This window comes from Oreochromis aureus, linkage group 10, assembly GCF_013358895.1.
Source record: "Oreochromis aureus strain Israel breed Guangdong linkage group 10, ZZ_aureus, whole genome shotgun sequence".
Classification (NCBI taxonomy): Eukaryota; Metazoa; Chordata; class Actinopteri; order Cichliformes; family Cichlidae; genus Oreochromis; species Oreochromis aureus.
The window spans coordinates 17,674,277-17,701,201 of NC_052951.1; the positions used below are offsets into that span (position 1 = coordinate 17,674,277).

At 38.9% G+C, this 26,925-nt stretch overlaps 1 protein-coding gene across 4 annotated transcripts; it reads right to left on the reverse strand.

The window, feature by feature from the left end:
• On the reverse strand, window positions 1-26,104 carry b3glctb (beta 3-glucosyltransferase b). 4 transcript variants are annotated; one of them, XM_039618575.1, is made up of 17 exons: window positions 25,949-26,067; window positions 24,342-24,453; window positions 24,213-24,250; window positions 24,094-24,121; window positions 23,688-23,797; window positions 14,708-14,784; window positions 14,488-14,599; window positions 14,130-14,266; window positions 13,452-13,515; window positions 12,662-12,778; window positions 11,884-11,953; window positions 8,601-8,714; window positions 4,883-4,982; window positions 2,666-2,785; window positions 1,734-1,878; window positions 676-826; window positions 1-358 (listed from the first exon to the last, which is right to left on the reverse strand). In XM_039618575.1, exons 2-16 carry the CDS (start codon window positions 24,361-24,363, stop codon window positions 692-694), a joined length of 1,389 nt encoding a protein of 462 aa, XP_039474509.1. In that variant the 5' UTR covers window positions 24,364-24,453; window positions 25,949-26,067; the 3' UTR covers window positions 1-358; window positions 676-691. The 4 variants fall into 4 exon arrangements, with proteins under 4 accessions (XP_039474509.1, XP_039474508.1, XP_039474511.1 ...); XM_039618574.1 differs by lacking the exon at window positions 24,342-24,453 and having other exon boundaries at window positions 25,949-26,104; XM_039618577.1 differs by lacking the exons at window positions 8,601-8,714; window positions 24,342-24,453 and having other exon boundaries at window positions 25,949-26,104.
• Between the last annotated feature and the right edge of the window lie 821 nt (window positions 26,105-26,925).

Genomic DNA, 26,925 nt, shown 5'->3' on the forward strand with positions numbered 1-26,925 from the left:
GGAGAAGTTTTTTTTTTATAACTAATTACTATTTTCAAGTAACTTGACCAACACTGCTTGTGACCTATTAATATTTTGTTTGTTTACTTTGTCTTACTCTGAGTCCTAATTCTGCAAAATATCACATTTTGGGCAAATTCCTCCTATAAAAAAAACGTACAGTGAAAAACAGAAGTCAACATCAAGCAATGATGAGCCGGCCCTTTTCTAAAGAAGAAAAGGAAGAGACTCAGAATTTGGTTCAATCCACGTCTTACAAGAAGGCAGCAGCAGGGAGAATTTCATGGTTTGATCCAGGAGTTGAAGCTGTATCATCACCACTTTCGTACATTTCGAGCTCTTTTTGGCAGAGTTGAGACTGCGGAGGCAGAGAAATCATTTCAATGAGCTGAATGACCCAGAGCAGTGACGAGCTTTGTGTCTGAGGTAAAATAGTATTATTTTACTCCTTGTGTATTCAGGACCAGTGTGTGTAATGAGCTACGGAGCGTTTGTCGCCAAATGCAGCGGTGTAATTTTTCAGATCTGTTTATTCAGATCTGACAAATCTACACACTAATGTCAAAACAAATGTGGCAAATTCCCCACATTATCTGGATGTTACAGCAACCTTAACAGTGGTTACTGTTTTTTTTTCTTTGAAAAGTTGAATTCTTGTCCGCGATATATACTTACTGCATAAACACAATTTCTACAGTTCATCTCGTGGTCGTGTGTCCTGCAGCCAGTATCTGTAGACAGCCACGGGATCTACATTCCAGTGCTTGTGGAAGGAGATGGCGTGCTGCGTGGAGATCATTTCCTCGGAGTAGTCATCTGGTCGGGCCTGGAATATCAAGGACAAGCGGTTTGTCTGTCTGTGCGTGTGCCCCGCCCGCCTATCCACAGAACAAGGATATCTGTATTATCTCAAAGAGCCAGCAGTAAACACATATTCATAAGATAAACTAGAATTAACAGGCAGAAAACACAAGAATAAAATTGAAAAAGCCCCACCAGGTTAATTACAAAGCTGCAAGCTTCTGGGACAAAATGATTAATGTCTCAATTATTTTTCTATGTGGCAAACAGATTGTTTCTCTCGAGTTGCGAGGTTCAGCACTCTGTTAGGAAAGCAGAAACACATGGCATTCTCTGTGTCTCTCTAACTGACCTTCATTTAAACAAGGCAAACAGGAAGCGAGCATCACGCAGAGCATCATCTGGTCCTAAGTTTAATGTCTCCGTTAACACTTGGGGCAATTTGGTCTCATTTAAGTGGCGTCTCTGTGCATTTAATCAAGGTGTGAGTGGCTTCGCAAAAGCAAGAAAACAAAGACAGAAATGGTTTGAAAGGCTTTTCTTCTATTCCCCTACCCACACGTCTTAAACTATAGCACTTTGGATTTATTTTTACTAAACAGCCTAATTTTAAATCCCTTGGTGCTACAGTAAATGAAAACATTACAAGAAATTTTAAGTTCATAAGCAGCTGATAGTTTCTATGAGAAAGCTCTTAAAAGAACGATTCCTATTTAATTCAAGCAAATATTTAGTGTTTAATTAAAACTTCATGCTTTACATCTGTCACACGTTTTCTGTGTTCAGCTGACCTGCTTAAACAGACCAAATTAATTTATGCATTGTTTGTTTCCCAGGAAGTTTTACAACTCTCATAAATACAATAAAAACAACGTCATCTAGAGAGCTGTTCACCGTGACAAGAACACGTGCATGTGTGCGTTGCTCTCTACCTGGTGGAATAGTGGACTGTGTGTAATGGGAACACCGAGGGTAGTGAAGCACCTGCCCAGCACCATGTCATCAGGAGCATCATCGCTGTAGCAACCACAACTACTGGAAAGCAGCCTGGACACCGCCGTCCTGCTGAGCACCATCCTTCACACACACACACACACACACACACACACACACACACACACACACACACACACACACACACACACACACACACACACACACACACACACACACACACACACACACACACACACACACACACACACACACGGTGTTCAGTGTGTAAAAACAAGGAAACTAAATGCACGAGTTACTGTTAGATTCCTGTAGCGCTCCCTCTGTTGTATGTATACATTAACCCCTCCAAAAACTATTTTTATTTTAGACATCAGTTAAAGATTTTCAACAAGAACACATGTGCGAAAAACCTTTGACTGGATTACATGATGCACTGAAGAACGTGGTTGTATTATTATCAGTTTTTAATTCAAAGCTGGCATGAAATCTGCAAGGAAAGCTGAAGGTTTTGGGACAAACCCCGTGTAAGAAGCATAGAGTTTGTATTGCAACATTTATTTTTGCTTTATTGCAACACTGCTAAATCCTCACACAGCCTAACAGCTTTAACTCCCCTTTACTATGGTCTGGCTCTTTTAATGCAAACTGAGCCGAAAGTTAATGGAGACCTACAATGTAACAGAAAGAAATTACTGGTTCCAGCTAATATGGGCCTTGATGTCTGTATTGCCATGCCTTGCTTGTATCTGATGCTAGCTATGTAATAGCTAAGGTACAACTATTGCCTCTAAGGTTAAATAAAGATAAATCATTAATGTTCAAATTTTCACACAAGGTTTTGCATGTTTTGGCTCAACAATCATTAGCACCGACAACCCAAAAATATCATCTGACCCAACAGCCTCACCCTCCTCCTCCGGTGGTGTAGCTGTATCCCTTCTGGATCAAGCCATAGCCATATCTTTCCCCCAGGCTCACTGCTTCCTTTGGGTTATAGCAACGCAGCAACTGTCTCAACCGGGGTAAACTGTTGGTGGACCAAGAGACAGAAAGTTTGCATAGCATGCATAGTACCTACAGGCCTACAATAGACCAGTAAGTAAAGTAAAAACATCGGGATGAGTGAGTATAGAGTTATTCAGTTCAAGTCACTTCAGGGCACTTTATTGCTGTAAAATAAAGATCCTAAAATAATACAAAAGTATTGTATTATACAATATTAATTTTTAAATAAATAATATTATTTAAAAAATGTAACATTACACAAAAACCCAACTGTCTAATTGTTGAGGCAGTCATGGTTAGGTCAAAGTGTGACTTTTAAAACCTGGTGCTCCACATAAGACACCAGAATCTGCAGTATTTCAAAACACAGATTTAAATATATTGTTAAAAAAAAGTTTCATTTTGTCCAATTAAAATATTGCATTGTTGCATATAAGCCAAATAATGTAACCCAGTGCAGTCAGTGAGTATAACTATGAAAGTAATTTATAGGAGTTACAAATAATCTAGTTTATTTTAATTTACTGGTAACAGTGTGTCACGGTCCTGGGTCGTTTGACCCTGTGTTTTGAGTTTATATATATTTTGATGGTTTCTGGTTTATGTTTGAGTTCATTTAGTTATCTTAAGCTCCTAGGTTGCCCAGTTATAGTTCGTTGTTTATTAGATTCCCCTTGTCTTCCCCCCTCGCCCTTCATGTGTTTCAGTAATGTTGTTGTCTCTCGTCTCCTCCTCTTGTTTACATGTTTCCCCCTTGTGACCCGTTCCATCTGTCACATGTTTCCCCCCAGCCATTACGTTCTGTTTGTGCTTAGTTATGTCCATGTCTCATCTCCAGTCCCTTTTTCCCTCTGTATGTTTTTACGGTGTCCGTGTTCCTCGTCAGTCCGTCACGTTAAGTCCATATCTTAGTCTGTCATGTGTTTCATGTCTGCGTGTTCTATGTCGTCAGGCTCGCATTGCCATTTCTGCGTCCTGTTATGTTTCCTGTTTTATTTTGAAGAGGTCAGCTGTGTTCCACGTGTGTTTCCTTTCTCCTCATCTGCCTCGTATGTGTTTATGTAGTCTCCTGTCATGCATTCATTGTCAGGTTGTTTCAAGCCATGTTTCCAGGTTTCATGTATTCATGTCCTGGTTTGTTCATGTCAGAGTTTTTCATGTCCTATTTTAGTTTACCCAGTTTAGGTTAATGTTTAGTTTTGCATCGGTTTGCCTTGCCCTTTGTCTGTACCTTTTCATCAGCCTTATTAAACAGCTCGCCTTCTGTTAAATCAAATTACATTCCACGCTCCATTGTGTCTGCGTTTGGGTCCACTATTCAAACTCCACACAGTCTGTTTCAGCCAGATTGTGACATCGTGGAAGTTTAATCTTTGCAAAGTAACAACATTATGATATAAGGATAGATTGAAAAGCAGCAACCCAAACAGAAACGTTTTCTACGATACAGTCTACATATACACTATAAACAGAAAAAAGTACTGGGCCAGTTTTTTGCTCATGCCAGAGGATGTTTGGAGCTCTGCAGTTATTGAGTCAGCAGAGTGCTGGAGACCGCAGCGTTCGATGAGTCTGCGCTGTAACTTTACGTGGTTTCTGCTACTTCACGGCTGAGCTGCTGTGGTTCCTGATTACTCCCATTTAGCAATAATAGTATTTACAGTTCATTGTGGATTACCTAAGAGGCAAGAAATGTTCCACATTGACTTCTTTCAACGCTGGCATCCTATTTTAAGGCGTGATGCTCAAATCCAGTGGGCATGGCTACGTGCTTCAGTTTATACACCAGTGTAAATGATACTAAAAACAGTTGAATTGAAACATTAAAAAGTGTGGCCATTTGTTCAGGATAGAAGGATAGACAGGAGTAGCATTGGGGACTTTTTTGCAAAACTTCACTACAATACTTCCTTTTTTTTGCATTTCATATTTAATGTGCAGATTAGAATGAAAAAGTACATTATAAACCTTTTTATAAACAACTTTCATGATTACAGTTACTGGATGACTGGCTGTAGCTTTATTTTATTTATAACATTGTATTGTGTTACATCAATGTGTGGTTAAACTATTCATTTTTGTGTGTGTTAAATAAAGAGAAAAACATTTTCCAGCTTACCTGATGAGAGTATCATCATCAACGATGAGCAGCCAGTCGGCTTTCGGCACAGCTTTGCTTAAAAACCGCCTCAAGATGGCAAACGTCTTCCCACAGTGTCCTTTAGGGGAATAAAATATACAGAAGAAAATGTGAAAAAGATTAAAAATCACATTCAATAACAGCTCGAGCTGATTTAATTTTGTTGATAATCACGTCAAGGTCACGACATTTTGGGGAGCTGTCCTCTCTTAGTGCACTTGTTAATGTTGTGTTTCAGTAAAATGGAAGAAAATGTTTACAAAATGATAAACAATGGGGAGAACAACACTTTACTAGAAGAGAAAAAGGAAGAATGAGCAAAAGCAACTGCATGTGTGAAATGACAAAGTAGAGCCAAGAAAAGGTTGTGGACAAAGTGTAAGAGGAGAAAGCATAAATATGAGGAATAGATGGATGTGCAACTCCCTTCCATGTGAATGGACTTCAAGTAAAGCACAAAGGGGCATCTCAGACAAGAGTGATATCATTAGAGAGATAAAACTGGCGTCTGTGCCTTTTTCACAGAAGCTCTGTTTAGTATTTTTTGCTCGAGCGCCTATTATGACAAAGATTAGGTGACATACACACTTCTTTTCACCGCTAACAGGCAGTTAACTGATTAAATCAGACTGTCTTTTGATTTGTCTGTTCATACACTGACTGTGGTGCACTTCAAACGTGTGAGGACAGGAAATATGGAGCTCGACACTTCAGTCCTCAGGAAAGGAGCTATTATATCCTGTGATTAGCCAGCTGTACAGAGGTGAGTCAAGGACCAAGAGCTTTAAATTCTCCTTCTAGTTCTTCTTCATTAACTTTAACACTTGCAGCTTTTATGCCAGCAGCTCAGGGCAACATTGTGCTCCATTATTCCCAAATGTGTTCCGTTTTTCAGTGAGCATGATCAAACGACACTTGCATAAATGCTGATATAAAGGAGGCACAATGTTAGCCAGATTTCTCAGCATAAATAATCCTAAACATAAAGTGCATTTTGGGCTTATCGCCAACTCAGCCTTTCTTATAGTCATGTAGCTAGTTTGGTGATGACTTTAATAATGCATATTTTGGAGTGTCTCCACAATCTGACAACTCTTCCCTCCAATTTTAAGCTACAAATGATCTTCATCTGACCTCTGACAGTGGACACATCTCTGTGCTTTTGCTGTTAGACCTCAGTGCAGCATTCAATACCAATGACCACAATATGTGACTACAGAGATTAGAACACAACACAGATTCATAGCTATCTGATAGATTCCAATGTGTCCATGTAAACAGGGAGTTTACCTAAAACCCAAAAGCCAGATCCGTACACTATATTGCTATTATATTTGCTTGTCTGCTGTCACATGCATATGAACTTGACATCCCATTCTTAATCCATAGGGTTTACTATGATGCCGGCTCACCCTTTGCAGATATAACCGCTTTAACTCTACTGGGAAGGCTTTTTGCAAAGTTTAAGAGTTTGTTTATTGGACTTTTAGTGATCTACAGTTGTGTTCAGCAGTCCAACATGACTAACCAGATTAATCAGTGTTTTTGGTATAAATCATATTATTACATGTCAAATAATTTACCAGTAGATGTAGTAGAGTCAGAGAGACCAACAGACCCAACATTCATGACATGAATGCACCTGAGTCTGTGTAATTGAATAATTAAGTGAAAGGGGCGTGTTCAAAATAATAGCAGTGTGGAGTCCAATCAGTGAGGTCATTCATTATGTGAAGAAACAGGTGTCATTCACGTGGAACTTATTTAAGGATGAAGCCAGCACGTGTTGTACATGCAATTCTCTCTGAAAACCTGAGAAAGATGGGTTGTGCCAAAATGATAGGCTGCTCAGCTAAAATGATCTCCAATGCTTTAAATGGAAAGCCAAACCAGAGAGACGTGGAAGAAAACGGAAGACTACAATTCGAATGGATCGAACAATAGCCAGAATGGTAAAGACTCAGCCAGTGATCAGCTCTAGGAAGATCAGAGACGGTCTGAAGTTACCTGTGAATACTGTGGCAATTAGAAGATGCTTGTGTGAGGCTAATCTATCGGCAAGAAGCCCCCGCAAAGTCCCACTGATAAAAAAAAAGATGTGCTGAAGAGGAAACATTTTGCCAAAGAACATATCGACTGGCCTAAAGAGAAATGGGGAAACATTTTGTGGACTGATGAAAGTAAGATTTTTGATATAAAGGAGGCACAGACAGTTTGTCAGCATAAATAGTCCTAAACACTGAATTTTGGGCAAGCCACAGTACTTTCTTATAGACTGTTTGGTGATGACATTAATGGTGCATAGCATCATAATCTGGGTTGTTTCTCTTTTACTATGGCGTCATCTGGCCTCTGACAGTGGATCTCTGTGCATACCAGGGATCATGGATCAATTTGCTTATATCAAAATAGTTGAAGAGGTAGATGCTGCCTTCATGCTGAAGATTCCATGTCCATGAAATGGGTGTTTCAACAAGACAACAACCCCAAACACGCCAGTAAGCGGGAGTGCAGCATCTTAGTTCAAAAATTTTGTCCACAGGTTCTTCATGGAGTGTCCAGCCCAATCCCGGACCTTAATCCAATACTAGAAAACTTAATGGTGATGTGACATCAAAAATGCTGTGTGGTCTGAGGCAAAACACCAAGAAATGCAGAGGAACTGTGGCAGGTTCTCAAATCATCCTGGGTCTGGCTTACCTCTTTAAAGGTGCCAGAAGATGAATATCTTGCAGAGGGATGCAGCAGTCTGTGAAATTGCAGTTCTTCATCGAAAATCAGTGATTATACAACTAAATCAACAATGATTCACAGGAAACCAAGCTAAATCTTAATGTTTTTTCAGTTTATTGAGCTGCCAATTTGCCACTTGTACCAGTAAAAATATTTCAGACACTGCTATTTTTTAAACAGCCCAATATCATGTTTTCCTTTATTTTGTGTAAAGTAATTGAAATATTGATACTTTTTTCTTCATGTTTTGATGTAAAATATAATGTGCTCCCAATGAATGGAAATAAAAAATATTTTACGGATTTTGAGCTTCAGTCATATTTTAAAACATACTGCTATTACTTTGAACACAACTGTAAGGCTTGGATGCAGCTGCCATGGAAACCCATGCTATAAAGCTCTCTATGCACTGTTCTTGAGTTAATCTGAAGTTTGGAGGTCTGGGGTGATTGACTCTGCAGAAAGTTGGTGACCTCAGCTCACTATGCGCCTCAGCATCCACTGACCCCGCTCTGTGGCTTTACACAGTCTAACACTTCATGGCTGAGTTGTTGTTCCCAGTCACTTCCACTTTGTTATTATACCACTAACAGTAGACTGTGGCCATGGAAGAGACTGGATCACCTGAATTCAGTCATTTGGATGGGTGAATGAAAAGATGGCATAAGCTTGGCCTTCATTAACACTTTGAAGTTCTTGGGAGTAACTTTTGACCAGGAAATGCCCTTCAGTGAGCACACTGTATAAATGTGTTTTTCCTTCCTGCCCTTACCAAGTGCTTGCTCTCATAGGGCATCACCTGATTGTTGGGGTTTCGTTCTAATATTATAAGCTCTTTACCTTACAATATAAACCTCCTTGAGGTGACTGTTTTGAATTGATGCTGTATGAATAAAATGTAATTGAATATTCTGGTCTGTATCCAGCAGTTATCAGTAAAAATTGCTGCTGCTGATGAACTTACCCCTCTCAGTATTGGGCACTCCCAAACTGATGGTTGGTATGGAAGCATCAGTAACATCGCTATAATACTCTAAAAACCCAGCATCTTTCTCCCAGGTTGCCTTCACCACTGGTACTGTGGAAATGAATGGGGAAAGATAACTGAACCTGCAGCAACATTAAGCCTTCACCACTGAGCTGTAGACACATACATACATATATATACAGTAGCTATGACTAGTGAAGCACTGATTGATGGCAGGCAAAGCTTCTATTTAATTAATAATCTATAAATTAAAGTCTTTAGTCTTTAGTCATGACACATAAAAGGTACAAAGTGATAACTACAAATTAAAGCATAAACTTAAAAGTGATCCATGGTAAGTGGGACTCATCTTACCTTAATTTATTCTGAAACACATCCACTAATTATTTACTTGTACAGAGCACACTCAACCTTAAAAACACACATCAGTGTTTTGGATAATTGCACAAATTATTACAAATCCAAAAATTGCATATTTTTAAATTGCATTAAACAGGATTCAGTGACAATCACATCAGACCTGTAAAGTGAAAAACCTCCATTTTAACTTCCATAAACCTTTCTCTTACTCTTGATCTAAAAAACATCTATATACTTAAAGGATCAATAAAACTTTAACACTAAAATACAAGTGCAAGTTACCTGACTTCAAACTTGCTTAAAGTTTAGAAATATATTGTTATATCTGAGTTGCATTGTTATTATTCCTGTATGTCGAAATCACTTGTTTTTAAAATGATCACAGTGGACAAAATGTTGTAAAAGTATAATTATTAAAGGCAATGAAGTACAGTCATTAATAAAAAAAAGTATTCCTTCTTTTAATTTTAATGTTTTACACCTCAGAACACGATGAAAAAAATAATCCGATCTCTGCCTGGTCTCAAAATTAATGAAAGAGAACCTCGGATGAATAAGACATAAACACAAAAACTAAACTAAAATGAAAACTATGCACAAATCGTGATTCTATGGCTTGTAGAACCACTTTTAGTAACTATCATTTAAATTTTGCTGTATGACTTTGCAAGATTCTTAGATCGTTGTGGGTGATTTTTGCTCCACTCTGTTCCCACTTATTTAATTTTCAGGCAGTTAAACTTTATTTGTTGGACAGAACATCTGACTCTAGAGTGTTTGGGTATACAGAGAAGTTCACTGTCAGCTGAATGGGCCTAATTTATAACCAGTGCATACACACAAACCTGTGCGTAAACCATGTGTGTAAACATTTCACACAAAAAAGATCAGTGATTCATCAATTTACTGGTTACCTGAAACTGTTCGTACTTTGACGAGCCACATATTACCACAGCGATATTCAGCCAGAGCAGGGGTTTTTTTTCCTCCTTTATTTACTTGTTTGTTTAAATTGGTCATAACTCCTGTGGAAATGCACCTATTCTGTGGATTCCTGCGCTTCATTCTCAGACACTATTATTTAAGTTTCCTCAGGAAACTTTCTCATGTTTTTTTTTACCTTAGTTTGGCAAGCCAGTCTCTTTACTTACACCTCAATCTCTATTGTCTTGATGCATGCTCAATCATCCAGGTGAGTAAATTCTAAAAGGTTGATTTGTAGTTGATGACGTAGCGTTTGAAGTGGGAGAAACGTTTCGTCACTCATCCAAGTGACTTCTTTTTTCATTCAGTGGGCTGGTTTCAGTTATTGTGCAAATGTACTGTTTATAAGATTGGGGAAACCTGCAGTCAGCTGAGACTGAAGAAGTCACTTGAACGAGTGACTAAACGTTTCTCCCACTGAAATCGCTACGTCCAGATGAACAGAATCAACCTTTTGGGACTCAATCTCTATTACATGGTGTTAAGCATACGATATGCAGATTGCGGGCGACAAACAGAAGCCTGTGGATTTAAAATAATCTGATTTGGTAACACGTGCAGTGCGGTAAGAACAAAATTAGCCATTGCATACATGTAATTAATCTGTTAGTGAATCTTCATGCAAACACATTTCTTGTGAACAACGTAAGAGTACGAACAACTCCATGCATATTAATGAATGAAGCCTACTGTTCTATAAGTCTTGTGGTCTGTTCACCTCCACGGGACAAGACCCAGCAGTTCATCTGCATCTAAAGGACAAAGGTCACTCTTTCGAGGATGCCAACGTTCACATTTTGGACAGAGAGGACAGATGGTTTGAAAGAGGAGTGAAAGAGGCCATCTATGTCCACTGTGAGCGACCATCTTTGAACAGAGGCGGTGGTTTACGACACCAACTGTCTGTCATCTATAATCCAGTTTTGAGATCCCTTCCCAGACGCCTTAACGCCCACTCACACCCTGGGCCATCTGACCTCAGGAAATCACATGATAGGGTGGGGCCAGGTTTCACAATGAGCTCACCCGAAACCCTGGCTGATTAGGACCCCCACCCGCTTTCACACCTTGGCTCATGTGATTAGGTAGAGGATCATCAGGGGGTCCTTTGTCCCTCTTTGGGGGAGGAACTCCCACTGGGTTAAAATCTGGGACTCCCCACCAATTGACCCTTAGAACTAAGGAAGCTTCTCGGATGAGAGGTGAAACGTCTTCAAGCAACTCAAAGAAGTCCAGACGCTTTTCTTTCCAAGCTCCTTAGTCTGTTCAGATGCCACTTTGCAACCCTAAGTCATAGCACCTTCATAGCACCATGTTCTTTTTAGAGAAAAAACAGCCTCCTCCTGGCAATTCCTCACAAGCCATACTTGTTAAATGATAAAGTTAAGAGCAGTACAATTATAAAAAGACTGAACATGTTAACTGAAGCCTGCCTCTGTTCTGCTTTTATAGAGTCGCTCATACTTCAGTTAATCAAGCGCATTTGATTATCAGCACTTTACCCTTTAAATTTGATGGAAGCATTAAATAAATAAAGGATAAATACATAAAGACACAGAGAGCGACATGTAAAACCAACAAAAGACCAGATGTTTTCTTTAGTTTCACTGATATGTAAATCCTTAAAATTGAAACACAATGTGCTTTTTTTACATGACAATTCGTTGACAGGCACATTTACGCCAGAGGTATATTTAAGTACACTTATACTTTAAGGTACTTTCTATTATTTGAGATAGCTAGAGCTGTAGCTAGAAGATATATTTTAGATAACCAAAGATATTGAATGTTAAATAATTAATTTAGATTAACAAATTTTGAGTTAGCATCGACTTACTGAAATGATGGATCTTGATACCTACTTACAGCGCTGCAGAACAAAGTATTTTTAATTTGTCCGAAATTGTACACACACCTCGATCTGAGTGGAACTTTTGGCAAGTTTTCACAGCAACAAATACATCATTCTTCGACACTGGATCCCCCTAAAATAAGAGAGAAAAAGTGTCTGCATTCATTGGAAGAAAAAAGCACTGTAGCCATCAATAGGTAGAAAAATGTGTTTCAGAATATGTGCTTCATATCAGCAATACATGTAATGTCTACATAGTATTGCATATGCTCGACTCGCCTTATGTTTCAGATGTATAAAAATCATCTAGCAGAGATTTATACTCGATCTGTTCAAATTGTTTTTAAAGCATTCAGTGCAGGTAGCTGTGCACTTGATTTCCATTGAACCTTCAGATTAAATCAGCTCACTTGCTCACAGAACTTCCCGTACAGCAGACTTTGGCAGTGGTATAAAGGGCTGACTTCAGTCTAACTAATATGGACAGTTCAGCTGTAATTTGTTGTGACTTAAAGTGATGGATTACTGCACACTGGAAAAAAGTCTAACACGTTTAGCCAGTTTTTCCTGTGCTCATGTTCGACAATTTAAACTAAATAAGAGGAATATCTCAAGATTTCATTGAGTTTGGTGAGTAAACAATGAACGTTACGTATTATTTCCAAGATGTTAGTGATAATAAAACACAGTCATGCCGCATACGTGAGTCAAAAATAACTATTGTTGACTTCAGGTAGCTGTCATAACAGATTTGGTTTTACACCAAAGTTCACACAAAATGAGAAGAACTGAAATGCAAGTTATATCTAGAATAACTAGACAGAGTGAAGCTGTTACATACGCAGTCGGGCAGGTAGGTTGTAAACGTGGTAGCACAGCCGTCTCTCGGCTCTGTGCAAAACTCTGGAACTGCTGTCAGCTTTGGGCCATGTCCTTCCTCCCAAATAAACAAAGCAATCTAGAAAAAGAGAACATGCATGAAGACAAATTCAAAGGTTAAAGCGTTTAGCCACTATATTCAAATTAGTAACGGTAAACTTGACAAAAAAGTAAAAAGGCGTGAAAAAAAATGTTAAATAAGGAAACAGTAAAGATAAATTCCAGTCTGGTCTCAGATATTAACAACAGCTAATCCAGGTCCTTTAAACTTTAAAAATGTTTTTACGTCCACTACTTTCTGTGTCAGCATTATTTGGTCTGACCTGGAAGATTGTGGCATTGTGTTAACACACACCTGAATGCTAAGAGTAGCAAACTACCAAAACTTCTGCTTTTTTAGAGGCGCTCAAACTTGCTGATGATTTTAAAATAAAGTGCATTTCATTAGCTGCACCTGGTTGCTACTTACCCTCTTAATTCCTATGGAAGCAGTAAGGGTGCACTTAAGTTTTTCACAGGACTGTAAATGCTAACTGCTCCAGTGATGCGTTGAAAAATAATGAACGATCTACCAAAGCTGCAGACTGAAAGCTACGGGGAGGAAATGCTGTTTTAATGTACTTTAGCTCAGCTTGTAGACTGAAAGACACTGATGTCATTTTTCACAGAAGTTGTAAAAACACAAAGTTGAACTGAACCAGTTTTTGTTTTGTTATAATTGATTTAAAAGCTCCAAGAAAGTGACAAAGTACCTCGTGCTTCAGGTCGATTGTAAAATCTGACTTAAGATTCTCAGACTGTATCCGCTCTGTGAGTCTGAAACACATGAAGGTTGAAGAAAGAAGGTGACAAAGCACAGATGAAACGGGCAGTTTCCCATATTGTATAATGAAATTAACAACAATGAGTGAAAGTTACTCAGTTATTATTTTGCAGGAAAGCAGCCAATCAGAAGTCAAGCTTGAAAGGTAGGTGGTTTTAAAGGTAGAAAGAGACAGTGGACAAAGTAAGGACCTGCACCAAGGCCTAATATAAAATATATAAGATTTATTTTAAACTGTGAGTGAAGCAACACTGCACTAGTAACACATTGGGCACTGCAAAGTTTATGTACAGGTAATGGTTAAGATTGCAGCTGATGACGATTTGCTCAGTGGGACAGAAATAAGTGCTGCATTAAAAGTTATTCTGGGAACATTTCTTTTTTAAAAGATTTATTTTTTGCATTTTTAGTGGCACCTTTTCTTTTCTGTTTTTTGTTACTGTAAACTGTCTCCCTCACTCTTGTAGGTCCTTATTTTTAATGGGCTGAATTTAGCTTAGTCTTAACAGTTAACAGATGTCTTATTAGAAAGCTTATAAAGGTCTGCTAAATGTGTAAAAGAAGAGAGGAGAGCAACACAGGGATTCACTTTAATCTTCATGCTCACCTCTTGAGCAGCGGCGCACTGAGAGCCCAGCCTGCTGCGGTGTCAGGGTAACCGAAGGAACTGGGGTCCTCAGAGAAGGCATAGTGGTGAATGATGGAGGCCTCGTTGTCACGGAGACGCTTACCCAAAAACCACTCCTGTATTGCAAAAAACTCACCATCTGGGCGCTGCTGTCTATAGCGCCACTGATCATCATTTTATGCATAGCAATCGAGTGCACAATCACTACGGTTATTGAGGTGCTTTTGTGTGTGTGTATGTGTGTGAGAGAGAGTGTGTGTGTGTGTGTGTGTGTGTGTGTGTGTGAGAGAGAGAGAGTGTGTGTGTGTGTGTGTGTGTGTGTGTGTGTGTGTCTCACCTCTTGAGCTGGATATCTGTTGAGGACCTCCAGCAGAGCAGACAGTGTGACTTCGGTTTCCTCCTCTATGAAGAACAACCAGGAAGCTGAATGTCCATATTTGGCAAAGAGCCTGAGAAGATCGACAACTTAACAACGCAAAACCATTAAGGTTAAATGAACTGGCACGTAACTTAATTTTAACAAGTTACTCATCTTCATTTGAGTGCTCAACACTCACCGAGGAAGTGCGGGGAGGATACTCCAGTCCCCTTCATACTGTGACAACTCATGGAGAAGAACAACCACTGGAACTCCCTGCATGATACAAAACAGCTGAATCATCCTGCAGTCACATGAAAAACACAGTGCTGATCCCCTACAGAAGCATTTTAATGATTCATTTATGATGATTTCAATTTCTCTGCATAAGCATCTGTGCATGTGTTTGCCTGAGTATTTGTTATGTCCCCACTATGTCCCATAGTTTACTAGTACAGACAGTACCAATACATCATTTAACATATTTCACATACATATGATGACCGTAGTCTTAAAACAGACAAACACACAAAACACCAGAACTACAAAGGTGTTAATAAATGTAAATGTGGACTAAATCTCTATTTTAAACAACTAAACTTTAATGAATGCAGATTTAAATCATTTGAGAACAATACGTTGAAGCCCATTGCTTTGTTATATTATCTATCATTATTCTTTAAAACATAGTGATTCATCAGTATTGTATGTCAACTTCAAACTTATGTTACAAAATGGATATTTCAACTTTTTATTTATTTATTGTAAAAGGTCTAGAGACCTACCCTGCAGTTCTGTTGGAGTCCACCAGGGGGATGAAGTCCACTATAAATTAAATTTGTTTTTGGATGTTTCTCTGATATATTTACCTTAAATGTTATTTTTTGAGTTTTTTACTGAGTTCATGATTTGGTTTTCTTTTGTGTCTCATTTGTTTCTTACTTTGGCTCTTTTGTAATGTTTTTAAGATTCCTATTTTTCCTTTGTCATCATCATATCCTCCAGCAGTCTGTTTGTATTCTACGTTCTTCTTCTCTGGTTGAGTCCATGTGTCTTATCTTTTGTTATCCCTTTCTGTTTCCAGAGCCGTGTCCTTGTGTCGGTCTGGTCTCTCTGCGTCCTGCGTCTGTATTTGTGTCAAGCTGGTGTTTCTGTTCCCACGTTCTGTTTCTTCTTCTTTTATTCTGGTGTCTGTTCTTCTTGTATCTTGTGCCTAATTCTACTTCCTCTGTCTTGTCATCTGTAATTAGTCCCAGCTGGGCTCTCGCCTGTTGCCACGCCTCTCATTATCCTGTGTTTATCTTGCTAATTTTGAGTTTTTTGCATTTTGCGCACAGTTTTCATAACCTCAGTAATAAAGCTGCCTTTTATTTTATCCCTCATTCCCGAGTCCTGCCTGCCAAAATGTTTCATGACATTAAAATACATCAGTGACCTCCTGACCCAGTATGAACCTTCCAGATCCCTCAGGTCATCTGGATCCGGTCTGTTATCAGTCCCCAGAGTCAGAACCAGACACGGAGAAGCTGCATTCAGCTTTTATGCTCCTTATATCTGGAACAAACTCCCAGAAAGCCTCAGATCAGCTGAAACACTCAGTTTATTTAAATCCAGGTTGAAGACTCACCTATTCTCAGCTGCATTTGAATAAAGCACCAAATCCACACTTAAGTTTAAATTTCAAAACCTACTTTTTAACTACTGATTTTATCTACTGTTTTGATATTTGATTTTATATACTGTTTTTTTTGTTTGTTTGTTTGCTTGTTTTAATCAAACTTAAATCATGCTTTTTATTTGTTTTCGTTTTTAATGTCTCTGTAAAGCACTTTGAATCACCTTGTTGCTGAATTGTGCTATATAAATAAACTTGCCTTGCCTTAAAATGTAACTCAAATTCCACCATCTGGGAACACAGACATCTGAAATATGACAAGAGGCACAACTTGACCTGAAGAGAGGTAACAGCAAGTTCCATTTATAGGTTTTGACAGGATTTCGAGTGTAATAAAATGGCTTTCCATAAGTGTTTAGGACATCCCAGTCACTTTATGGGATTTGCCATTTTTATTCCATGCTTCAAAAGAGCCATAGTAGAGAATTTGGGGGAGCTACCATGTGATATCAGTCAATTTCAACAACCAGAACAAGCTGCTTCTTATTCAAATTCATAAACTGGTTCTGGTTTTGATTTTACTGAACTCCCAACATCTGTTGTAGCTTTGGTAGAGTGCCATCAAGAGTACATTATGTAGTAAATCCTTAAGTATTTAATCTGCGTCCATTTTTCAAATAAAAAAAAAGTTAGTATGGTTTCAATTAAAATCAGACATATAATCAACACTTTATTTCTGATAATTAAAACAATTTTTAGACAAAAAATGCTTTTTTCTCCCTAAAAATCATTACTTCAGTAACTTTGTTTCCTGAACTCTTCTTCACTGAGAACTATCTTGCAGACACCCTCTAATTGAACTGCAGCAGGTTTCAGTATAATGGGATTTGTGCTACTTCATATAGAGCTAGAGCTGGGCGATAAAAACGATAACGATATGTATTATTCAAATAACTTTTTCTCGATAGAAAAATTAAACTATTGTGATAGGCCTCATCTCTCTTGTCCTCTTAAAAAAAAAAAAAAAAAACAGCCAATCCAAATTAAGTAGCGCAGAGCCGAACCAATCACAGAGCGTCCAACGTGACTTGTTACGACAGCACAAGCGCCAAAGGCGCACATGTGTATTGTTTTGCAGCTGTGCAGCCCAGGTAATGAAGGAAATGAGTTTGTCGACTAGAGAAAAATCAACCAAGAGCGTGAGCGAAGGTTACCGAAGAAAAAACAGATGATGGTTCCAATGCCGGAGAGCTTATCGAACGGAAGGGCCACAGAAGTTCCGTGGTGTGAAGTTATTTCGCTATTTCAAGTCTGACAAAAACAGAGTAGCGCGCACTGTAAATTGTGCCAAAAGCAAGTCTGGAAATACAATAAAGCGGTGCATGCTCAATCTCTGACTGAAAGCGCTAATTATTCATTCGGCTTTTGTCAGACTAAAGTCACTGTTAAAACTGTTTGAAAAGCTAAGCTATACAACAAGGAGAGATTGAGAATTTCCTTTTAGTTCTCAGTTTATTTGATATTGACAAAAGTTAGTCAATTTTGTCTGTTCTTCTGTAAAACAAACTAAGATTTATATATAGAATTAATATTTTGTTTCTAAGTGGAATTGACAATTTAGTAGTCTGTTTTGTTTGTTCTATTTTGAAACTTAAACGCTTTAGCGGCTGCCTTTTGTGTAGTTTGCAATATTTGCCTTTATTTATCTGAAACTGAAGTCTCATGTTCCTTAAGTACATCTGCCCTGTTGAACTTATTATGGGAAATAAATATTTTAATTAAAACAAGCTGCTAATTATTTCACATTTTACTTATGAAAACGGCACATTTAAATCTTACAAATATGGTTATTTGGCTTATATCGTGAAATATATCGTTATCGCCTGAAATGAAAAAAACATATCGTGATATGAAAAAATCTTATATCGCCCAGCTCTACACAGAGCCTATAGTCTGTGCGATTACAAGCTCAGAATGAGACTAGAAAATAGAGGACTCGTACAGTCATAAGTCTTTTCCATGTAGCTATTTAAATTGGTTGTAAAGAAGCAATTGGGAGGAATAACTGATGTATGGACCAATCAACTGAAGTGAAAGCCGGTGCAGAGATTAAGCCCCTCGTTACATTGCATATGTTGTTACAGAACCAGGAGACTAAAAGGCCTTTAACTGTCTGGCAGCAAGAGAGGTGTGCAAGCCTGAAATATTACAGTTACGTCAAGTGTGCAAATTGATTTATGCGAGTAGAACCGCTGCTACAAAACATGACCTATGACCAAAATAAAATGCTTCACTCTGGTGTAAATTTATGTTCGACCACACGGATGTTCTTTGCCAGTATATTGAATAAAGCCATTATCTGATGTTCCATTTACAAAGCTTGGTTTGATGATTCCCTCTCTCCTTTATTTTGTACAATCATACAATGCTGGCTTCAGACTGAAAGAGCATGTGACAGCGCTAACCACCTCCTCATTTCACTCTTGACTAAAAAAGGACACAACACTTTTCCAAAACTGTTATAAAGGTCACTCAGACATGTTGCTCTACGTACAAGCGGGCTGTGTGTTTTAGTAAAGAACTCTCTCACTCGTAAGTTGAAGCGCTGTTTTCTGGTGAATTAAAACCTGAGATGCTGTTGATGATATTTTAGTGACATTGTGACCACCGCCATTAATTACTGCAGGAAAAAAGCCTGCAAGAGAGTTAAACAACAAGCTGGCAGGACATCATAGTCAGCATTTAAACCATGCCGTCAGTGAAAATCAACATCAGCAGAAAAGTCACCTTAAACAAGGATTACGCAACCACTTTAATTTAAGGTCTTTATGCTGCAACAAGCATCAAATCAAAAGCTTTCAGTTCCAATCACACCCTTCCAGCTTTTGTGAAGAAATGACATTATATCCATGAAAATCCATCAGATTAACAAGATTCCTACAAGCATGGTGTTGCACCCATATCCGTCAAACAGGGAACCCAGACACAAGTCTCAATTCCAACACTTTCACTGAACCTTAGACGAAACATTATAGAAATGCACAAAGCTTGAAAAGCCTTTCTAAGGACCTGTGTGTTCTCCCACCTACGAAAAGAAACTGTCTACAAAAGGGAGACGTTTTGTAGACAGCACATGAAGACAAAGTTGGAGCGAATAGGTAGAGCTAGTTTGGACCTGTGCAGCTGAGGGATAGCGCATATATACTTGACAAACTCATTATAGATGGAGGTGCCAAGCAGGAGGAAAAGAGGAAAGCTAGAAAGAAGATTCACTGATGTAGTGAAGGAGGACAGAGATAGAGACTTTATTAATGCCACACTGAGAAAATTCACTCGTTACAGCAGCACAAAGGGCAAACGTCTTACAGCCAATTTAGAATCACCAATCAACCTGGGAGGAAACCAGAGTACCAGGAGCGAGGGAAAGGATAACATGTTTAAATGTTACATAGAACGGCTCCAGCCAATCACAATGCTGAAACTCAGAAGGCTCTTGCTCACAACTGCACCACTATTTTGTCAAAAACTAAAAGTAAAAGTAAAACATATTTTTCTGGGGGTTTTTAAACATTGATTTCATTAGTAGCTCACCAACACACCAACATTCATCGCCCTTTTCTATTTTATGCCTTCACTACAGTTTTCGATCACCACCTGCTCTTTAAAAAAAGGGTGAAAGTGACTCAAGATTTTACAATTTAGCTTTAGAAATCTTTTCAAAGAGCCCCTGCTGCTTGAATTTTTTGCCACTTCTTGCAATCAGGCAGTTTTTCCTCAATTTAAACTGCAGGTGAAGAGAAAACATCAGACTCATATTTCACAGTACCAATTCATCTCAAAGGAAAATAAACATCTACATCTACTGCACCCCATCACATCCATAAACCTGTCATCTCATTTCACTGGTAACAAATTACTTTTGAGACACCCTGCAGGCAGGTACTATTAAACACTTACTGCATGAAAACAGTGAGCCTGGCTTCCTTCAGAGGCTCTGTGGAAAGGAGGACATCTATTGGTGCCAGCTTAATACCACAACAAAGCATAAATCAGTTTTAAAATTTGTTGACACCTAATAAAAGCTAAAGTACTTAAAGGATTGCTGTTCTGTCCTGCTGACACAGTAAAGTGCAATCATAAAACAGGCATAAGAATCAGCCATAAAAATCCACCATAGAAACTAAAGTAGCTCACTTATGGGCTTTAAACTAAGCAAGCGTGGAGGTGGTTTTATGTTTTGTCCATTAACATCAGCGATGCTTATCGATACAAAAACAAACTGAGAAATAAATTGTATTCTAATTAGACAAAATTCACCCAGTAAAGCTTTAAAATTATGGTGTAAAGAGTAAATGAACCATTGGATTTAATGACCGCCTATGGCAGCAATAACCTCCAAATAGTGTTTCAATTATCTGCGGATTAGACCTGCACGATGCTCAGGAGGACTGTTGCGTGTTGCAGAACTGCTTAAGCTCAGCCATAATGGGATCAGTACATCAGCATCTGCAGTTGAATGAGGTCTGTGTGTGTGTTTAGGTTTACTTTGTTTGGAGTAATTGTCCACCTGAATCACCCAGGCCCAGAAACAGCAAAGCAGCCCTAAATGATGATGCTCTCTCCGCTGTACTGCATCAATGTGACAGTGTTTTCATGCTGGTATGCTGGCGTCTCTTTATGCCATATACAGTAATGTGTTTTTTCCACCTTATCTGCCTTTTTAGTTAAAATACACTATTGCAATTTTTAATTAGAGGTTGACCTGAAGAGTTTCAAGACAAGTTTATGTAAGAACCTGCCCCCAAATTTCAAAACAACCATCTAACTAGGAGGAAATTCTTGTAATCTTTTAAATTGACTTGAGTAATAGTTCTCCAGCTTTTCTTTCTTTGGACATGGCTGCTTTTTCACACATTTGTACCTGACCATTTTCACAGGACACATTCAAGCATAAAAAAGCACCCAAGTGAAGGGATGTAACAGTTTTGTGTCTATACATAACAAACAACTTAGCAAAACAATTTGATCCATCCACTGTTCACTGAAGCCTCTACAGAAATGGTCTGAGTGGAAGGGTGGCTGCCAAGAAGCCATTCTTAAAGAAGGGAAACAGGGAGAAAAGGCTGAGGTGTGCCAAATTACGCAAGAGCTGACCTGAAAATCAGTGGCAACAGATCTGATGGGGTGATGAATCCAAATTTGAAAATCCCTTAATTAATTAATTAGGTTAATGATTTAATGAATCACCAAACATCCAAAGAACAGCTTTCTATGTCCTTTAAGAAGCCTGGAGAACTATTCCTGTAGACCAGCGGTCCCCAACCTTTTTTGCGCCACGGACCGGTTTAATGTAAGACAATATTTTCACGGACCGGCCTTTAAGGTGTCGCGGATAAATACAACAAAATAAAATGATACGACCAAGACAAAAACTGTGGTATTTTGTAAATTTATCAATAATAAGCTAATTCACTGTGTAATTGTGTAACTCTATTAGCAGCGTCCTCCTGAAATGCACCAACAACATTGAGAGTAACATCCTCCTCTCTGCTTCTTAATTCTCTCTGGTTGCTATGGTAACGTGTAATATATCTTTCAAAATAAGACTACAAAATGGGAAAAGACCCAGGGAAACCGAGCTACCAATAAAAACCCTGAAAACGATAAATTTCACACCCGAGCCTCAACTCTCGCGGCCCGGTACCAAACGACCGGTCCGTGGCCCGGGGGTTGGGGACCGCTGCTGTAGACTACTTAAAGAAATTACAAGAAAGCTTGGCTAAGAGAGTTCAGGCTGGAGCTTTTTTAGCCTATCTTGATGTCTGGCAGCTTTTGCAATCAGAATCAGGATCTAAATGGACTGTTGTGCCAAACATATTTGCTTTTCCAAGATGAGCTCTGGAGTCTTTAGGCTCCTCTTGTTTGTGTTTGTGTTTTCTTTCTTTCTTTATTCATTTCTATTATTATTCACATGAGAACATGTCTAATACAGCATTGCCAGGGTTGACAGGCACAAGAAAAAGAGAAAGACAAAAAGGGAGGGGAAATACATGAAATGAAAAGGATAAGAGGACAGAGCACAAGTGAAAAAGCACGATGGGCCTCCAAGTGCTGCACCTGTAAGAAAAAACATACAAAAAAAGTAGCACCTGGATGGATGGATACACAAACCAACAATTTTGGTAATAACGGCCCCCTCAGACAGAAAAAGACCCAGGAGACCCAGGCATCTGCTGCTCCCCCAGAGTACTGAAGACCCGAGACCACATCTCGATGATAACTGTGTGCACATAGCAGCATAAGAAGGAAGTGGGCCCCATATGGAGCCCTTCGAACCAAAGAGCAAGACCCCCAGAGACCCAGAGACGACAGGCAGCCCACGCCACCAAAGACAAGAACAGGGCCTCAGATACCTGAGAACCGCCCAACTCCCAGCAGAGCCCCCAACTGCACTGAAGAGGCCACCCTGGACCACAACCTCCAAAGGAGCGGGCTAACAAGTACGCCAAAACATCAAGCCATGCACCCTGGAACCAAAAGTACCCACATCCCGGGGAGGGGCAAGGCCACCCTCCTCAACCATGTCCCACAGGGGCCAAGGGTCACCCAGGCTGAGCCATACATAAACACACCTACACATGTACACAGACACACACAGAACACTCACAAACACACGCACACTAATGACACAAGGACACACACCAATCACTATCAACCCCCCTGTGAACAGATGTGACCCCGAACCAATCAGGCTGTGTTAAAGAATAAAAATGGTCATACCAAATATTGACTTTCAAGCTCATTAGAATCATAAAAACTCTGTTTTTGACTTATCTACTGTATCTCCATGTATGCTTGCACATGTTTCAATAAATCACTTGTAGAGAAATGTAAGCATAAGAAAAAAACATCTTGGCTATCAAACTCATTCTGCACTGGGAAGATGGTTGATACAGGATGATGGCACAGAGATTCATTTCCCTCTGAAGTCGGCTGCTGTTGTTTTTCAGTAACACCAGGAAGTTAGTTCCTTTAGAATATGAGCCAAGAGCCCAAAAAACTGAAGAAAGCCACAACATCTGATACCAGCTCAAGATGGCTGATGGTTAATGAGACCTTTTGTAACGGCAGATAGCCTTTGTCTTCACTGCCCCTCTGAGACACTCATCCAAGAGGCTTCTTCTGTAGTTCTAAAACCTGCAGAAACCTCTTGGATGAGCAGTGACATCTTCAGAACTTAAAGAAGTCCAGTCGTCTTCTTTTTAATCTTCTAAGAGGTTCCAATCAAAGCGAGCACTCTGATCATCACACTGTCATGAGTAGAGCCTGCTTGTAGCTCCTCATTACTTCACCTTATGATTGCAAATAACTTCAAATGGTTACCTTCCTTTATTCATTACTACTGTAAATGAATTCATATAAACAATTATAGCAGATTTTTATAACATAAGAAGAATGTTGATATTTTCTCATGGAGACTATACTCAGCGTGTCTTCTGTACAATACATGTATGAGCGTGTGCAGGAAAATAGGAAGGTCATAACAAAGCATGGTAGATGTTACCTGCCCAAGTCGGGCTGCCTGCTGCAGAATCTCCACTTTCCTTTGACCACTGCGACGGGCGTGGTAGGAGTTCCTCTGGCTCTGGATCCCTATCACTACATCCTCCAGCTCTGTGAAAAGACATGCATGGAATATGTATCCTGATGAATGGTTAGGAAAACAAAGAGGAAGCGCTAATCTGATCCTTTCATGTTCGAATTTAAACTCATCTACAATATTTCAAAGTACGCTCTTAGCCCTCCTCAAATTAGATTTCATTATTTAATGAGTTTCTCATTCCTGTGAAGATTTCAGGCCACAAGTTAAAAAAAGAGTGATATGACAGACACATTATTATAACATGTGCTATAGAACGTGTTTATTTTCCAAATAGTTGTACAAAATGTTAGATCACCCCCTCGCTCACCGACAGAGTGTTTCCTGTGCTCTGCTGCCTGTGGACAGTCAGAGAGATTCACATGAACACACTGCTGAGGCATGTGGCGAAGCATTAATTACAACAAGAAACTAAAAAGCAGCACTTACATTATCAGGCCCTGTGTGTTTGTCTCCAGCAAAGACGTCTTGGTATGGAAAGAAAAGAAAACTGAGCAATTATTTGTGAGCAGACAAAAAATATCTTTTTTGATTTTTCAGTTTAAATCAAACCAGTACCTACACTCAATGGCCACTTCATTAGGTGCACCTGTTCAACTGTTTATCAGCATAAATATCCAGTCAGCAAGTGATGTCAGAGGTCAGAGGAGAAGGGCCAGACTGCTTTGAGCTGATAGAAAGGTAACAATAACTTACGTAACCTGTTACTATCGAGGTATGCACAAGAGCTTTTCTGAACACACAACATGTTGAACCTTGAAGCAGACGGGCGGCAGCAGCAGAAGACCGCACCGGGTGACACTATTGTCAGCTAAGAACAAGAAACTGAGGCTCCAATTAAACACAGGGTCACTAAAACTAGACAAGAGAAGATTAGAAAACTGTTGCCTAGTTTGACAGGTCTTGATTTTTACTGTGACATTTGGATGGTAGGGGCAGAATTTGTCACAAACGTACAAGAAAGCATGGATCCATTCTGTTTTCAATACTGTCGTTGAAGTGGGTTGACGCTTTGAGCTCTTTCTCGTGACATTGTGCACTGCCGCCACTCAAAAAAATCCTGTACAATATCACAAGGACTGTGCGATGGATGTGTGTATATAATCTAATTTCTGTGTGTGCAACTTCTAATATACTTTAACTTAGATTTTAAATTTAATTATAATATTCTTTTATTTATTTTTTGTTTCATGAAGAAATTTTTTTATGGAACTTGATTAAGTTTTTGCTTGATATATCTCAACTGCATGCGCCACAAAAAATAAAGATAAGATAAGATAAGATAACCTTTATTAGTCCCACACGTGGGAAATTTGTTAAAGGCATTCTACTTTACTCTATTCTATATTTTTTAACAAGAGGAAGTCCCAAATCATCTCTCTTCTGACTCTTAACTTAACAAAACTTTCAAATATCTTGAAGATTATTACACCATCCAACCCATCACAGGTATATTGCTATGTATACCAGAGGTATGCAACATTTGCTGACCCAAAAAGACCCATTTTGAGTCATAATAAAACAAATCTGAGCCCATTAATAAAGGTGTTGGGCAATATTAAGTATAAATTAGTATATCAACATTGTAAATGATTAAACTCTAGTACTCACTAAATGCAGTGTTTGTTTTGTTTTGTTTTTTTGGCTCTTTAACTGTGCACTTTCTTTTCAATAGTTGTATACAACTAAACTAAAACGACTTATTTATTTATTTATCTGATAACAAAAGAGAACAATTATAAAGTGTAGAAATTATCAGCATGTATCAGCCTAATTTTTTTAAGACACCTTCAGCTACATTTGCAGCCCCCCACGCTTCAGCACACCTGTCAGCAACCACAGCGGACGATAACGATAGCTGCGCATTAGTACCATTTCCTCTTTTGATTTTAAAAATAAAACCACGCACTATATCGCTCACTTTCTTTAGAAAGAAAAAAACAGAACAAATGTCATTATGACTTTACGTTAAAATGTGACAAGGTTAAAAAAAAATGACATTGGTTCATAATTTTTAATGCAGAGTTAAATAACGTTATATTTCACTAACTTCAAAGAACAACTTAAAGTCACTTCCGGCTGCTGACGCAGTGTGTCCAGCTTTGTGTAGCGGGTAAGCTAACTGCACCCCTGCCTCGGATCTGCAGACATTTTACTTCACTTACCGAGACAAATGAGAAGCACAGCGACCAGTCTGCATCCGTAAAACACATCACGGTTTGACATGACTCCTAGTGCTACTGGTTCAATCACCGTGTTTCCATGGCGAACTGGAGAAATCGGTTTGCTACATCTCTCTACCGGAGGCGTGAGCTTTCATGTAGTGCGAGTTAGTGCGGAGCTGTAGCGACCTCTAGCGGACAGCAAATGAGTAGTTTGGTTTGTTACAGAAACGGGATATAAATCATATAAATCATTTTCTCTGGTCACAGTAAATAGGAATTCAACCCAAATTTTTGTACTATTTATGACATTAAAGGTATCTTCTAGATTCACGAAAAAAAGTTATGCCCTCCTTCAATCTAAGATTTATTTAAGAAAAAAAAATCAGCAGGTTTTAAAATTAGGTAAATACACATTCAGATTAACAACTCCAGATGTTATATTACACTGTATTATTATTGTTGTTGTTGTTGTTATTATTATCATTCATGTGGAAAATATTCAAGAAATTTAGCAGTCTTCTCAGGAGTAGACAACCCAGCCAATTCCCCCCAAGGTGAATGAAAGGAAAGGAAACTGCAAGGAAACCATGATATACACCTCTGACTCTACAGGCCTCAGTTAGCATGTTAAATATTAAAGTTCATGACAGTACAGTTAAGAAAAGACTGAACAGGTATGGCTTGTTTGGAAGTGCTATCAGGAAAAAGTGTCTTATCTCGCTCTAAAAAAAAGAACATGGCAGCACAGCTTAGATTTGCAAAGATGCATCTGAACAATTCACAGGATCTCTGGAATAATGTTAGACAAGCCAAAGTGGAGATGTGTGGCCATAATGGACAGCACCTCGTTTGGAAAAAACAAACAAACACAGCATATCAGCACAAACCTCATACCAACTGTGAGCACGTTGGTGGAGGGGTGATGATTTTGGCTTGTTTTACAGCCGCGGGACCTGGATACCCTGTAGTCATTGTGT

Coding starts and splice junctions, on each gene's coding strand:
- b3glctb (XM_039618574.1), bottom strand. CDS start 26,009: ATGTCAAACCGTGATGTGTTTTACGGATGCAGACTGGTCGCTGTGCTT. Junction 24,251..25,948: donor TGTGCTTCTCATTTGTCTCG/GTAAGTGAAGTA, acceptor TTCCATACCAAG/ACGTCTTTGCTGGAGACAAA. Junction 2,786..4,882: donor GATGATGATACTCTCATCAG/GTAAGCTGGAAA, acceptor GTCCACCAACAG/TTTACCCCGGTTGAGACAGT.